At 33.0% G+C, this 15,885-nt stretch overlaps 1 protein-coding gene across 4 annotated transcripts in view; it reads right to left on the reverse strand.

Annotated features, from left to right (window-relative positions):
- The window catches only part of PHIP (pleckstrin homology domain interacting protein), a 129,129-nt gene that overhangs the window by 10,209 nt on the left and 103,035 nt on the right, over nucleotides 1-15,885 (reverse strand). For all 4 annotated transcript variants that reach the window (XM_055534849.1, XM_055534851.1, XM_055534850.1 and 1 more), the window contains exons 30-38: nucleotides 14,052-14,207; nucleotides 11,560-11,680; nucleotides 8,730-8,855; nucleotides 5,719-5,788; nucleotides 5,336-5,389; nucleotides 4,929-5,078; nucleotides 1,617-1,769; nucleotides 873-1,036; nucleotides 156-415 (exon numbers count right to left, since the gene is read on the reverse strand). In XM_055534849.1, the coding sequence (XP_055390824.1) occupies nucleotides 156-415; nucleotides 873-1,036; nucleotides 1,617-1,769; nucleotides 4,929-5,078; nucleotides 5,336-5,389; nucleotides 5,719-5,788; nucleotides 8,730-8,855; nucleotides 11,560-11,680; nucleotides 14,052-14,207 (1,254 nt within the window). The remainder of the gene's footprint in view (nucleotides 1-155; nucleotides 416-872; nucleotides 1,037-1,616; nucleotides 1,770-4,928; nucleotides 5,079-5,335; nucleotides 5,390-5,718; nucleotides 5,789-8,729; nucleotides 8,856-11,559; nucleotides 11,681-14,051; nucleotides 14,208-15,885) is intronic.

Consider the following 15,885-nt stretch of genomic DNA (forward strand, 5'->3'; position numbering starts at 1 on the left):
AAGAAAAGGAAAACTAATAATAAAGAAGAGTAAAATTCCGGTGTCTGCTGGAATTTACTAAATCTAATATATCCCATTTGGCAAAGTAAGTACTTAAAAAATGCATTATATATATATATACACACATCCGTTTAGAAACTGTAGCTGATTCTTACTTGTTTTCCCCGGCACTGCAGATGTGTTAGCTTTTGAAATAAAAGTCTTTGCTGCTGAAGAAGTAGATGGTTGCTCAGTGGTAACTGGATCTACCATCACTCGATTGCTTCTGGTTCGAACCACAGAACTGGATTCCGTTTTACCATTTATCTGAGCAGTGTTGTGCCTTGGTGGTATTGACCGTGTAGGTGCAGAGAATGGAGAGGTAGTAATATCTGACTTCAGCTGGGGTTTTAAGATCCTTTTTTTCCTTTCAGGGCTGTAAATAAAATAGTATCATTAGTCATTCTTATAATTCTATAGGGATGAATAAAATAGTTTTATAATACTGCTGGATTCAATATTTGTACTGTTATGAAATATGTTAAAATATGAGATTTGTAGTGGATTTCATATGGTTGTGAGCCTTTGAAAAGTGAATATTTAGTGAAGGATTGCTTTAAATGCTATAGTTATATGACAGAAAGCATGATGCCATCACTATCCTAAAAATGCTACTTAACTGTACAGATTTAGCAGTTTGAATTTAAGCACTTACACTAGTATAGCTTTAGTTAAAAGATTAAAAATCCTCCACATCATAGGAACTTGCATGTCAAATATATCATTCTGCAATATAGGGAATAGTAAAGGAAGTATTAAAAAACACCAAGTTCTACCACTTAGATGACAAAGTTATATAGATCAGTTGATGATATTTAAAAGAAATGAAATACCTTGATGCGGCACTACTGGAAACAGAGCTGCTTCTATTTCTTTTCCTCCTCCTTTTTGTTATTGTATTTCTTTTATGAAAACGAAGGGCAGATTTATAATCTGATAAAACTGAACTAATGTGTTCTTCAAAAAAAGCAGATAGGCGCAAACTCATGCTGTAAATCTGTAAAGAAAAAAAAACTGTTCAAATATTCTGCAAAGAAAATGGCTGTTCAGAAAATATTAACATATAAATTTAAATATTTTTCTAGCAAAACTTTTTTAGAATTTAAAATGTTGCTTTTTCTCAATCTCTTTTGACAAACACTAAAACTGAAGCATTATTAAAATTATTTTTTTATTTAGCATTATGACATTATTTCTGTATTTGGCCAAAGAAAGTTTTACTAATTTTTTTTTAAATTATATGAGCATTATACGGAAAAAAATGCTCCTTTCCAGAAAGTAGAACATAGCTGAAAAAGTTAAGCACATGTACCTCTAACACGTATCAGGACAGTATCTATTCAACTACATGACCTTCAAGAAAAGTAACATTCCTAAACATTAAATGACATCAGGAATTTTCACAGAAGGAATAAAATAGAAAGATGTCAATTCTTCTTTCCCCTAGGTTAAGAACCTAATAGAAAGTTTGTCAACTTAGCTCTAAATTTTAATTAAACATAGGATTTAGTTACTTAACATACTTTTCTATTAATTTCATTTAATTTAGACAGAAAAAAAGCAATTAAATTATATACCCTTGATCTTTTGCTTGGTGTATATGCTTTGGAATTACTAAAAATAAGTCTGACATCTTTACATAACTCCATTGGTGACTCATAATTCCCAGCCTCTAAAGTCTCTCTAACGGTAGCGAAATCCATTGGAGTGTCAATGATGTCTCTGTAGTCCTAAGAAAAGGAAAACAGGTCATATTATTAATAGTAATGATGATGCATTATTTCTCATAAAAGAGATTCATGTACAATTTCTGTGATGACTGCAACTACTAGAACTATTAATAATCATTTCTTATTTCCCTCTTCAAGGTTTCTTTTTTCCCAAGTCATTTTTTATTTTTATTTTTTCATGTCTCTAACTTTTTATTGCAATCAACACAAGATTTCTCTCATTCAAGAACTTATAAATTCTGCTTTTTTTTTTGCCTTCAGAAAGAGGTAAAGCATCGAGTTGTGTTGGGAAAAGGAGATTAAAACAATATTGAAAAACTCAGTTCTAAAACTACAAGTTTGATGTAAAAAAACCTAAAAGTTTATGCTACATATAAACTCTTAAGGCTGCTTATTCACTGAAACATAATTGTATCTTTAAAACTGACATACAAACAATAAAAACAATGGAAATATAACATCACATTAACAAGGTCTTAGTTCTGGTAACTTCAACTTCAGTAATACAATTAGTACAATTGGGAACTTAGCACAAATCAAGAATTATGAATGTAAACATCTGTCACAAAGTCTTTACACTTCATTTTATGGAGGAAAGTGCAATCACTCAATCTCCCGTACTCAAGTGTGTATAAAATAAAGCAACAAATTAGAAGTAAGAGAAACAGACAAATGAAATGAGTAAAAAGCAACAGACTAGTATAAAATCATCTGAATATGGTTATCTTTTAAGAGGAATAAATAATACTACACCTTTTCCATAGCCCCAGAATATATAATTGTATTTTTTAAAATATAGTAACTTGACTCTACCCCATCAAGTTTAAATTATGATCAAATATGTTTGATCATAAAGCAAACAGTAAAACTGCCTTTTACCAACAGGGACAGTTTTCTTTCTTTTTTTACAATCTGCAATGCCTTTTATTTTCATTTCTTGTCTTAATTGCACTGGCTACAATTTGCTGTACTATGTTAAATAGCAGTGGTGAGAATAACAGCAGATATTTTTGCATCACTCAATCTTAGGGGGAAAGCATTCAGTTTTTCATGTTTAAGCATGAGGTTAGCTGTAGGTTTTTTAACAGATGTTCTTTATCAAGTTATGGAAGTTCCCTTTTTTTCCCTAGTTTTTTTAAGAGTTTGTTTTTATCATTAATGTTGTTGTTTTCTTACATTATGTAGGTCTAGTTGATATTCATTCATCATAGGGTCAGCTATACTAATTATCTTTCTGTATTCTTGATACTCTTGACACTTGGGGGGCCATACAGGCCTAAGGAGAGACTGCCTCTTTCCGAGGGCTAGGAAATTCTTAGAAATAGCAAAGGGTTGTGCTAGGAATATATCTTTCATATGCAAACTGACCATGTCCTTAAGCAATCCTCACACACCAACCAGTATTTCCTCTGCCCTGAATCATCCTGGGTCAGGAATTAGTATTAAGACAACTAGAGACCACCCTCCTTCCCGGAAGTCCACTGGAGTAATTCAAACTACCCCATCTTAAGCTGGTGACTAGGCCCAGCCTTGCCTCTCATGGAAATCTCTGGCCTAAGGTTTTCCTTTCCTCCTATTTTCTGCAACCTGACTAAAACCTTATGCTCGCCCTGAGCCTTAAGTGGCATCTGGTGAACCCCTCTCTCGGACATGCAAGTATAATAAATTTCTTCCTTCCAAGACTCATTCTCATTTCCTCCCATGGCCACAACGATTACAGCATACCATACATGTGTACATTCTTAAAACAAACGCGCTCTGAATTTCGTCAAATGCCTTTTCTGCATTGATATGATGTCATTTTTCCCTTAGTAATTAATTACAATGATTGATTTTTAAATACTGAACCAGCCTTATATCCCTGAGAAAAAAAAACCCACTTAGGGTACAAAACCATTTTTATATACTGGTGAATTCTATTTGCTGATATTTTATTAGGAATTTTTGCATTTTCTTCTTTAGTACTGTTTTTGACACCAGGATAATAACTGGCTTCATAGAATGAGTACAGAAGCATTCCTTATCTTGAGGAAGAGTGCAGAATTTGTGTTAATTCTTTAAACACGTGGCAGAATTTTTCAGTGAGGACACCTGGGCTTAGAAATTATGAAATACATACTTGGGCTTGCAAGAAATAAAGGGAAATCCACAGGTTCCAAAAACAAAGAGAAATGAAAACCAGAGCACTACAGCATTAGCTTATTTCTTCTCAAAGGTTTTCAGATGGTAGGGTTTGAATTAGTCTAATTTATCACACTGTCAAAATTAAAGATTTATCTTCTACATTTAAGATTACATGTTTCTTGATTTTTAAATGATAAGAAAAAAGTCATTTTATGGTATCTATCAATGAAATTTCTCTATTTTCACCACTGCAAATTAGAATACATACATAAAAAAACTTATTATAAAGCCACAACAGATACCACAACCAGGTCATGATCTCTTATAAAAAATTTAATTATCATTTGAAACCATGAATGTCATCTGAACCATACAATCTTTAATAACTGAAACAAAGAATACAAAAATTACTCAAAATTAAATTTAGATTGCTAAGATTGCAATCAAAAAATAAATACTTCTAACATGTTTACTCAAACTTTCTACCATGAATTCCATAAAAATCATAAATTGGCATAACCTACATATACAATAACACCACTTTACATTTACATAGTTTCAATTTAAAATCTATTTTAATGTTTAATAATAAGTAGTAATAGTCTCATTCCATTTCTATAACTCTGTAATAATGATTTAAAGATTTTTATTAATCTTAGAGATTATAATTATTAATAATAAGTTTTATTGTTTCTTAGATAATTTCCATAATAAATCCATAAAATGAGAATGGAAAAGGATATGGTAAAAATATACCAGATATAAAAACTAAATGACTTGCTCAAAACTGTAGAACTGGTAAGAGGCAGAGCTGGGACAATAACTCAATTCTTTGGAGTCTTAGTCCAGGGCTACTTCTTTTTTACCACATTGTTCAATTTAGATGCTCTACATAATCAGATGGATAATGGGAACATGTTTCAAATAAAAAGTAAATAAACTATAATCATAAAAATAAATAGTAAACTGTCATGTATAAGATACATATATATATACACAAAAATCAAAGTGGCAAGTATTTTCAGAAATACTTACTGGATATTCAAGAAGATCTACTGGCTGGCGGAAAGGCTCAGAATCTTCACATTGAAATATGAGATTTAACAATTCTTGACACTGTTTCTTCCATGCTTGAATATCATAAGACTGTGCTCTGTTACGCAATCTTCTTCTAGGCTGATGGTCCTAAATTAAATGTTCAAATATATCAATAAAATAACATATAATACAATTTTCATTTTTAATCTTGGATAACTAGGTAATAATAGAGTAATTCAGATAAAAGAAAGCATCACTCATCTAGTTCTGAAAACCATGCATTTTTGTGATGGAAGCTGATTTGGAAGTAATACTTAATCTATCTTTGAAACTACTAAAAGTAAAAAACTGCTCAATACATTTTAATTCATATAAAGTACTTTGCTAAAACAAAAATTTATTACCTTCCTTTTCCGGGTAGAAGTTCCTGGCACATCAGCATCTTCTTTCTCTTCTTCCTTTGAAGCAAGAATTTATCAGATTAATAAAATATTCAAGGTTCCACTATATTCTACAGTCTTTTAATAGCAATTATCTCCTTTATATTTTGGAAAATCCATAGTATATATGATACTGTAACACTTAACTGACTCATTTTAAAAAGTCTCCCTCCACCCACTGTTTAAAACAATTTTAACTGAAACAATTCTGACTCTTTTAAGTTAACTGATAGCATTAGGCAAAAAAAAAAAATTTCATAATAGCAGTTGTCTGAAAACTACTGTGTAAATTTCTTTTTATATATAGGACACAACCAATGTAGTAATCATAATGAAATATTAAATACCTCAGAGTCAGACAAAACTTTCTTCTTCATTGAATTGTAGAGTGGAATTATGTTATAACAAGTCTGATCCCTAAATAACAAGGAAATGTTAGTATACAAGATTGGAGTCACGAGATTTTTGTCCTTTAAACCTGTTACTAAAACCAGATTTTAAGATAAAACTTATGAGCTGAAGACTTTCTTCATCAGTTAACTCCAAAACCCTATGCACACACATCTGCCCCTGCCCCTCCCCTCCCCTCCACATGAAGCCTCTACCCTGGCCCATTTCATCACACCAAGCCCAATTCCCATCTCAGGATCTGCTCAGGTCACTGCTGTGCCTAGAATACTTTCCCTCCTTCTTCAGTCTACAAGAGATAGCTAGTTTACCTCCTGTCTTCTGTTCCTTCTTCCTTTTATTCTTAAGCGTAGGCATTCCCTAAAATTTTGTCCTTAGCTATCGTCTATACCTTTTGCCCAGGTCATCTTATATATCTGCAGTTTTTCTGTGTTAATGAACTCCAAATTCCTATAACTTGGTTTGACTCTTCAGGTGATTGCTACCACCATCTAAAATTCCCATGTCTACATCCAATTGTCATTTCCCACTCTCCCTTTTCAACTTTTTTTCATTCACACAGTAATGAATGGTTTTTCGTATCTCTTCCTTTGCCTCCTCCTCATATACCCAATCACCGGTCAAGTTCTGTGATTCCACCTTCAAAATCTCTTGACATCTGCCTGCTTCTCACTTTCATAAATTAAGTTTCCCTTACTTCTTACTTGGTCAGCTATCGAAGTCAATCTGCAGTCAAATTAGTATTTTTTAAAGCAATTTGCATCATGTTATTCTCATGTTAAAATAATTTCAATAGTCCTTCGCTTTCTGTCTCTTCCCCATCAGTTAACACTAGACACTGCATTCAAATTAGTATTTTTAAGGCACAGCATGCCTGATGCTATTCTCATGCACAAATATTTTCAATAGCCTCTTGCTTCCTATGCTCCTATTTTAAGTATAGTTTGTTAGATCAGCATTTGAGGTCCTCTGTGATATGGTCCAAACTCAAGTTTAGCACTTCTACCACTATTATTTCTGCTCATGGACTCTCTACTTCACCTGATTTCAATTTACTCAATTCCCTTAACAAATCTTTACTTCTCTCCCTCATGCCATTCCCCATCCCTGGAAGTTCTTTGCTCTCATCTAACTTTTGAATCACTATCTACCTTGTCCATACATCTTAACACATATCTCCCTGTGCCTGAAATCCCACTCTCATAGCCAGAAGTGACCCTACCCTTCATCTAAACATTCACACAAACTCTTTTTATTTTTCCCCTATATTACAATTAGTCACAGATTTATCTACCCTATAAAAACAAGGTAATTATGCATTTCTTTCTATCTCCAAGTATCTATTACAACACTTTGTATGTATCTATTACTTGAAATTTGGCCAAATAACTCAATTAAAAAGTAGTTACCAAAATTTCAAGACATACAAAACATCTTGAAAAGTACTACAAGCCGAAAGTGGTTTTCAACAAATTATATACCATTAAAAAACTGTATATATCTAAAACCACTTTTAGATATATACAACATAGTGCACTATTATTTTAATCTATTTTCATAAGGCATTTCAAAAAACTATTTGAAAGAAATACAATTTCACAGCCTATTCCAAACATAAAAATAGTGGCTTCATCTAAATTAATTTGCTAAAATATCAATTTATCATGTGATTCTACTGATCCCTATTTCTTTGGAAAAGAAGATGTTCATAACATACATGATAAAACACAAAATTAAAAATTTTAGTTAAGATATTATAAATTTTATAACCAAGTTATATAAACAGTTTCCTGAGGATAACTAAATTTTTATTATCTTGATTATCAATTTTACTGAAAATCAGCAAAAGCCTAGCAACAGCAGCCCTGCAACTACTCACTACTTGAAATGCAAAGCATTTCCTTAGAGAATAAGGTAGAGGAAGGGCATTAAGCTTACTGTACTAATTTTCTTTGGTGGTTTTTCATATTGGAATTACCTACATTCCTTAGCAAAACAAACAAAAACAAACCCATCTAACACTAAGAAAAGAGACCCTATGATTATGCTGAGTAATGAGAATGAAGCTGAATATGTTTAAATAAAAAGCCTCAATAATCCCTTTATATAAAAATGGAAGCTGATAGCAGGAGAGTATTGAAACTTAAATTATAAAATATCCTATTCTATTAATGAGAAAAAAATTATCAAATATAAATAACCTTAATACGAATTCAGAGCTGTATTTTATACAAAACATATGATCCACTCCTCTGGCTTCAGTTTAGAAGACTCAACTCATTCCATGAATACATAAAATCCGTAAGACAAGGAAATAAAAACCCTACTGTCTGAAATATAGCTATCACTCTTGGTATGGGATTAATTAATGGGGAAATAAACTTCACTTTGAAGAAAAAAGCCTTGAATGTTCAAGTTCAGTTTCCTGCTGACCTATTTGAATACTTTTTCATCAACCTGACAGGGATAATACAATATTAAGGTGAAAGGTTCTCAAATAAAATGGCAGACATTCATTTACTGTGAAAATCAAACAAGTTAACCTCTAAAAGATTTAATTTTCTTAACTGTAAATTACAGATAATGACCTCTCCTACCTGTTAGATTTTTATTTGACTTAGAAGAGCTTATTTAGCTAAAACATTGCATGTTCAATAAAAGCTTGCTATTATTATCCAACATTGGATTTAGAGAAACATCCATGTTTTCTTATGTAAATCAGAACACAACTATAATACAATCTCTATGATTTCATAATTATTATTAGCCAATGAACTTACATATGCTTCCTATTTTGAGAGGACCTGTGGTTGTATCACAGCACATATTTGTGTAGTATGACAAGGCGTCTAGTAAAAAATGATTGCATTCTATGTTTTGACATTTTACATTTTAAAATACCACCTTTAATTATTACAGTAATATAATTAAGTGTGGAAAAATAACTCACTTTATAAAATGTAGAAGAAGATCAGTCACAAATTTAGCAGATTTCACAATAGGGCTTCCAGGCTCATTAAATGTTCGTGTATTATGCTCTATATATCGAACTTCCCACATTAGGGAAGAAACTCGCCTTTAAACAAACAAAATGCAGAAGTCTTATTAGCCTCTTTAGAATAAACTCAGAAATACATAAACACATTTTAAAACCAAGACATTCTGACTTTTTAATTGTAGTCTTAAATCAATTATAAAACTCACACCTTAAAAAACTGTTTAAAAAAAAAAACTGAATCTCAGTTGTGTCACAGGGTAAAAAAAGAGTAGCAATATTATGTATTGGCATAGAAAATGTCTGGATTAGACACATTAGACTATCAACAGGGCCTTCATTTAGGGAGAGAGACTGAAAGGAGAGCATGAGGAGGAGAGAAACAGTGGAGTTTTAGTTTTTCCTTTATATATCCTTTTCATGTATGGTGTCAATTTTAAAAATAAACATATCTAACTTTTTCATAAAAAGGGAAACAACCAATTTCAATCTAATTTTATTGCTAGTAATCAAGTAACATTTAAAAGTGAAAAGCTAACTAATAGCCTGCTTAAGGGACAAAAAGTATACTAAGAAATCTATCTAAATGAAAAAAAAAAATTTTTTTACACAAAATTAATGATACAGTTGATCCTTGAACAATGCAGCACTGACCCTCCTCCAAGTCTAAAATCTGAGTACAACGTTAGAATTGGCTTTCCCTATCCAAGCTTCTGCATACATGCATTATGTAGTACTACAGGTATTATTGAGAAGGGTGTGGCAACCCACTCCAGTATTCTTGCCTAGAGAATTTCATGGACAGAAGAGCCTGGCAGGCTACAGTCTATGTGGTCACAAAGAGTCAAGACACAACTGAGTGACTAAGCTTAGCACAGTACACGTATTATTGGGAAAAAATCCATGTGTAAGTGGACCTATGCAATTCAAACCCATGCTGTTCGTGAGTCAACTGTACTAAAATTTTGAAGTTTTATTTTATTTCAGTTTTAACTGAAGAAAAATCCAAAAGTTACTTTTAGAATATCAACCAGCTTAAAATGACATGGAAGAAAATACTCAAAAAACCTTACTGATGTGTAAACAGAAAACAATTATATGGAATTTTTAAAACTACATATATATAAAATATAATTGTGCATATAGAAGCATACAGAAAAGCTTCTGTAAGTTTCCAATAGTATCTCCATGGCTCATTCTAATGAAAGAATCACAGGCCATTTTCAAAGTACCCTATAGAAACTGTGTGTAAAGTAAGGCATGAGGATTTAATATCAGTAGGGCAAACTGATAGTGGTTTAAGACTGAACTAGAAGTGCCAAAGAGGCGCTATAAACTGTAGGAAGTCTGAAGCCAATGAACAGAGAAGAAGCAAAAGAGCCTGAAACAGTGAAATAGCTCATGATGGCTTCATTATTATGAAATAAGAACATAACTCAGGTCTATAACTGGAGAAGGCAATGGCACCCCACTCCAGTACTCTCGCCTGGAAAATCCCATGGACGGAGGAGCCTGATAGGCTGCAGTCCTTGGGGTTGCTAAGAGTCGGACACGACTGAGAAACTTCACTTTCACTTTTCACTTTCATGCATTGGAGAAGGAAATGGCAACCTACTCCAGTGTTCTTGCCTGGAGAATCCCAGGGACAGGGGAGCCTACTGGGCTGCTGTCTATGGGGTCGCACAGAGTTGGACACGAATGAAGTGACTTAGCAGCAGCAGCAGGTCTATAACTACATTATCTGGTTAAAAATCAGGTCATTTCTAATTTAAGTAAGGACTCTGTTTCAAAAGTTCTTTTCCTCAATTGATTACTAAGCTAGGCTAAAGCCAAAAAGCCTAATTATGCTGCAATGTAAAAGAGTACACCTTAGCAGTTCTTATGCTGAGCACAATTTCTATGAGAAAGTACATTTTTAACAATGGTTGGAGATGGCAGAAATTTATCTTTCTAGATATAGTCCAACTATTAGAGTGTAGAAAACAATTTACATTAAAAATATGAATACAAAATATGATGAAAATTTTCCTTAAGTTAAATAGTAACTTAAGTAAATAGCAGTATAAATAATTGCAGTAACATAAAACAGGTCACAAAAATTAAGTTTTAATGCAGTATTAGTTAAGTTAAAATGCTATTGGCCTGCTAAGCAAAAGTCATTAAGAAAGATGAAAGCTAAAAGAATGATTTCATTTATGTCAAAAAAAATTTAAGACATGTTAGCCAATAAACCTACAAAGTCTGCCCAAGATTAGAACTCAATGTTTATCAAAACTGCTAACCAGCAGATGCAAATTAAATGAAATTACATCTTTTAAAAACTCTAGTTATATTTCAAACTAAGCTACAACTATCATAAAGTAGCCCAAATTTTCCTAATTTCACTTTTAAGAAGTATTCATAAGCTAAATTAATAAGAGAACAATTTTTAATATTATTCTATGAAAAACCCATGAACAAATATCTCAATGTGCTATCTAAGAGAAAATAAAACACGTTGGATAAATTCATAAAATACAGTATGAAGAGAGTGACCGTTGTTCATATTTATTTCTAAGTGTGGTCCACAAACCAGCAGCACCAGCATCACTGGGAACTTGTTAGAAAGGCAGTATCTCAGGTTTACTGTAAACCTACTACCAGATTCTGCATTTTTAACAAGATCCCACTGTTAAATGGGATGTGCGTTAAAATTTGAGAAACACTGCTAGGAGGATCAGTAAATGGTTGAAAGAATCATTTAGCTTTCCTTTGGCAGTAGCTACAGCAAGCAAATGATTCTAACCTGTAAAACCTGTTCTCCAGTCTCTGTTTAATCGTACTTAAATCCGTTGGATATGCCACTACAGTGCAATACATAGGATATGCTTGCAGATCCACAGGGGCCACAAATGCTGAAGCAATATCTAAAATAAATGAACAAGTAAGTTTATAAATTCGTCTTTTTATTGCTTAAAGTACTTCACAATTCTTCTTGATATAAGCCTTAAGTTCAAATCCACATAAAGTCTACCACTATCTTTTGACAGAAAAAACATACAATTTAGCTAACACAGACTCACTTTTTATTATGTCTGCATCTGTACTGCAAAATTCTAGGAATGTTATTCAAAGATTCTTTAGAAAAGATGATAGACAATATATAAATCTGACCTATTAAAGAACATCCACATGTATTTACATAATTAAAACCAGGTCATTCCTGAATCTATGTGTTTGGTAGTAATTGTTTTGACATAATTACTAAAATTACTTAAGATAGTATGTGAGACAGTAATTCATTAAGTTGCCATCTTATAAAAGACATCAGATGAAAATATCATCCAATATGTGTCTCCAATGTCTTCGGCTCTTATTCACAGTAATTTCTGCCTTAGATTCTTTGAAGCAGATTCCTTACTCAAATGTATACCTACTCAGTATGTATTTTGTCTACCCAGAGTTCAGATAATTATGTTCTATGGTCACTGTTCTTTCTTCAAACAAAGCAAAGCAGTTCATATACCCTCATCTCTCCCTTTACAATATTCTATTGTGTATATGTATATCAAGTTAAGAGGGAAAATGGTATACCTACCCATATAACTCAGCTTTCAACCCTCCTCCTCTAATTTACATCATTCCAGCGTTAAGTATGTCAAGGGTTTTAAAATTAGGTTCTGGAGGATTTACATTTTTCACTGGTACCCCCTGGCCTTGCTGGAGCTCTCACTCTGAAATTCAGTTTGCTGTTGTTCGACTGATAACTTGTGTGTGACTCTTTGTGTCCGAAGGACTGCAGCACACCAGGCTTCCCTGTCCCTCACTATTGATACTATAAATATATCTCATCCTCTGTCACCCCCTTCTCCTCTTGCCCTCAATCTTTCCCAACATCAGGGTCTTTTCCAATGAGTCGGCTGATCCCCAAAGCCAAAGTATTGGAGCTTCAGCATCAGTCCTTCCAATGAACGTTCGGGGTTGATTTCTTTTAGGACTGACTGGCTTGATCTCCTTGCAGTACAAGGGGCTCTCAAGAGTATTCTCCAGTACCATATTTGAAAGAGTCAATTCTTTGGCATCCAGCCTTCTTTAAGGTACAACTCTCACATCCATAACATGACTACTGGAAAAACCAAAGCTTTGACTACAGGGACCTTGGTCAGCAAAGTGATGCCTCTGCTTCTTAATATGCTGTCTAGGTTTGTCATAGCTTTTCTTCCAAGGACCAAGAATCTTTTAATTTCATTGCTGCAGTCACCATCTGTAGTGATTTTGGAGCCTAAGAAAATAAAGACTGTCACTATTTTCACTTTTTCTCCGTCTCTTCGCCATGAAGTGATGGGACTGTAGGCTATGATCTCAAGTTTTTTGAATGTTGAGTTTTAAGCCAGCTTTTTCACTCTCCTCCTTCACCCTCGTCAAGAGGCTCTTTAGCTCCTCTTTCTTTGCTTTCTGCCACTACAGTGGAATCATCTGTATATCTGAGGTTGTTGATATTTCTTCCAGGAATCTTGATTCCAGCTTGTGATTCATCCAGCCCAGCATTTTTCATAATGTACTCTGCATAGAAGTTAAATAAGCAGGGTGACAATATACATCCTTGACATACTCTCTTCCCAATTTGGAACCAGTCTGTTCCATGTCTGGTTCTAACTGTTGCTTTTTGACCTGCATACAGATTTCACAGGAGGCAGGTAAGGTGGTCTAGTATTCTCATCTCTTAAGAAATTTTCCACAGTTTGCTGTGATCCACACAGTCAAAGGCTTTAGCACAGTCAATGAAGCAGAAGCAGACGTTTTTTTGGTACTCCCTTGCTTTCTCTATGATCCAATGGATGTTGGCAATTTGATCTCTGGTTCCTCTGCCTTTTCTAAATCTAGCTTACACATCTGGAAGTTCTTGATTCACATACTGGCTGATGCCTCGCTTGAAGGATTTGAGCATATACCTTGCTAGCATGTGAAATGAGTGTTAACTGTGCAGTAGTCTAAACAGTCTTTGGCAGGCACTGAAATTCAACTAAAGCATTTATAATTGTTTTAGATATTTGAGTCTTGTGTAAAATTGCATTTAAAAAATCACTTAAAAATATTTGAAAACACTGACTTATAACAAAAAATAATTTTGCTTGAATAAAAAATTTTTTTTTCCTTTGCTTACTGGCAACATTTTCTAGCTATCTTCATGCATATATATGTAAATGGATAGATACACACACCCACACCCACACACACACACACACATAGAGAGAGAGTATATACATATATATTTTTTCATATGTTGTTATTATTTACCTAGTGTCATCAACTGGTTTATCCCTGTAACAATTCTTTCACATTCTTCATCCCTGGGATTGGAACCCCATTCACCATCAAGAGGCTTATAGATCAATGATCTGGTTTCAACATCGGTTAAAGGAACACTGGTACCTAGTTCTTCAGGAAATACAGCTGAAATAGAAAGAAATGAGATTTAATGAAAATATGTGGTAATATCAGTAATATTTAAGTTACCTTTAGAATCAGAGTTGATATTTTTATAAAATTAAACTATACCTTTGTAAAGATTTGGTAAGTATTATTCTTTATTTTCATTAAAGGAAAGTTATGTTTCAAGAGCCAATAAAATTTATTCTTTACAACATTAATTTCATAATTAATTTTCTAGATGAGCATGTAATTACTTCTCCAAAATTATACCTCACAACTTGCTTTATTATCAGTTACAGGTGAAGGAGAAAGTATTCCTCCAAAATCATGAAAATTAAAAAAAGTTCTGAATCATTTCATAATATATAATCTCTAATTTACTCTGATAAAACATGCCATGTGAATTTGAACAAAAGTGGTATTTTTTTTTCAGAAATGTTTTAATCAAAGCCTCACTGTTTTTCTAAAAGTGTAGGGACAGTCAGAATTATGAATAATGACAGATGATGCTTAGGCTTTTTGCTCTTAAACGATGAAGGTATGCTTTCTGCACGTCTGAATCTTTAATAAAATAATTAGGGGGTGGTGGTGACATAAAAACTACAAATCTGCCAAGGCAATTTTTCTTTGAACAAGACTTCAGGAGAGAAACATTTGGAAATATGCTACTATCTGGTCACGAAACTCCTCCTCTCGAAATGTAATTAAACTCTTGAGTGCCTATGTATGTATAACTGAATAGAACAAAAACAACAAAAATCACCCCCTCCACACAGCAATATACTGAGGTAGGAAACAACAGCGTATTACTGTTACTCATTCATTTCAAGAAGTACCCCAGGGATTATATCTATTGGCTTCATTTCTCTCACATTCACAGTAGTCTGATATGAGTTCAAATTCAAACCTTCACAAAGGAGAGAAATAAAACTGGAAGGTAAGTCATGTAACACATTTACAAGCCGATTAAGACATTGTACAGTATTAAACAACTCTAATTTAGCAATGAGATGAAAAAGACATTATTGGTACTGGTCTCTCAAAGTGACAATTTCTAGAAAGAACTAGTCTTAATCAAAATCCGCATGACCATTTTCTCATTTCTAAGATTTACCAGATTGGGTTTACTTTTTTCACATTATCTTTTTTCTGAATTTTTTGAATATAATAATTAGTGAGATATTCCATTTGTAAATGATCACTTCTACTATGTTACAAGTCAGGTTGTTTTTCTTTTTTAAAAAATTCTTATCTGATAGTAAAAGTAACATGCTATTAAAAAAACAAACAGTAATGTAAAAGATAATTTGTGGAAGTCCTCATATCCCCATTCTTTAAACCTTTTTAGACATATACAGTTGTATGTGTTTTATTTTCTTAAACTGAAACAAACATGGGCAATGAAATAGAAAATGCAATATCCAGGCTTAGACACACTGGTCTTTTCTCAGTTCCAGGAAGATGTCATACTTACTGCCAATGGCTAACTCCCAAATTCTAAGGCAATGTGTCAGGCCATATGCAAAATGACAGTTATTATAATTACCTACTCATTGAGACCTTACATGTGTCAGGCTCTATAATAAGCACTTTACACATATGATATCATTTAATTCTCATAGCAGCCCTATAAGGAAAGTATTAGTTTATAGTTCCAAAGACTGAATACTAAACATCTCGAGTTTCAAGGCGTAAAGGA

The sequence above is a fragment of the Bubalus kerabau genome, chromosome 9 (genome assembly GCF_029407905.1).
Source record: "Bubalus kerabau isolate K-KA32 ecotype Philippines breed swamp buffalo chromosome 9, PCC_UOA_SB_1v2, whole genome shotgun sequence".
Taxonomy (NCBI): Eukaryota; Metazoa; Chordata; class Mammalia; order Artiodactyla; family Bovidae; genus Bubalus; species Bubalus kerabau.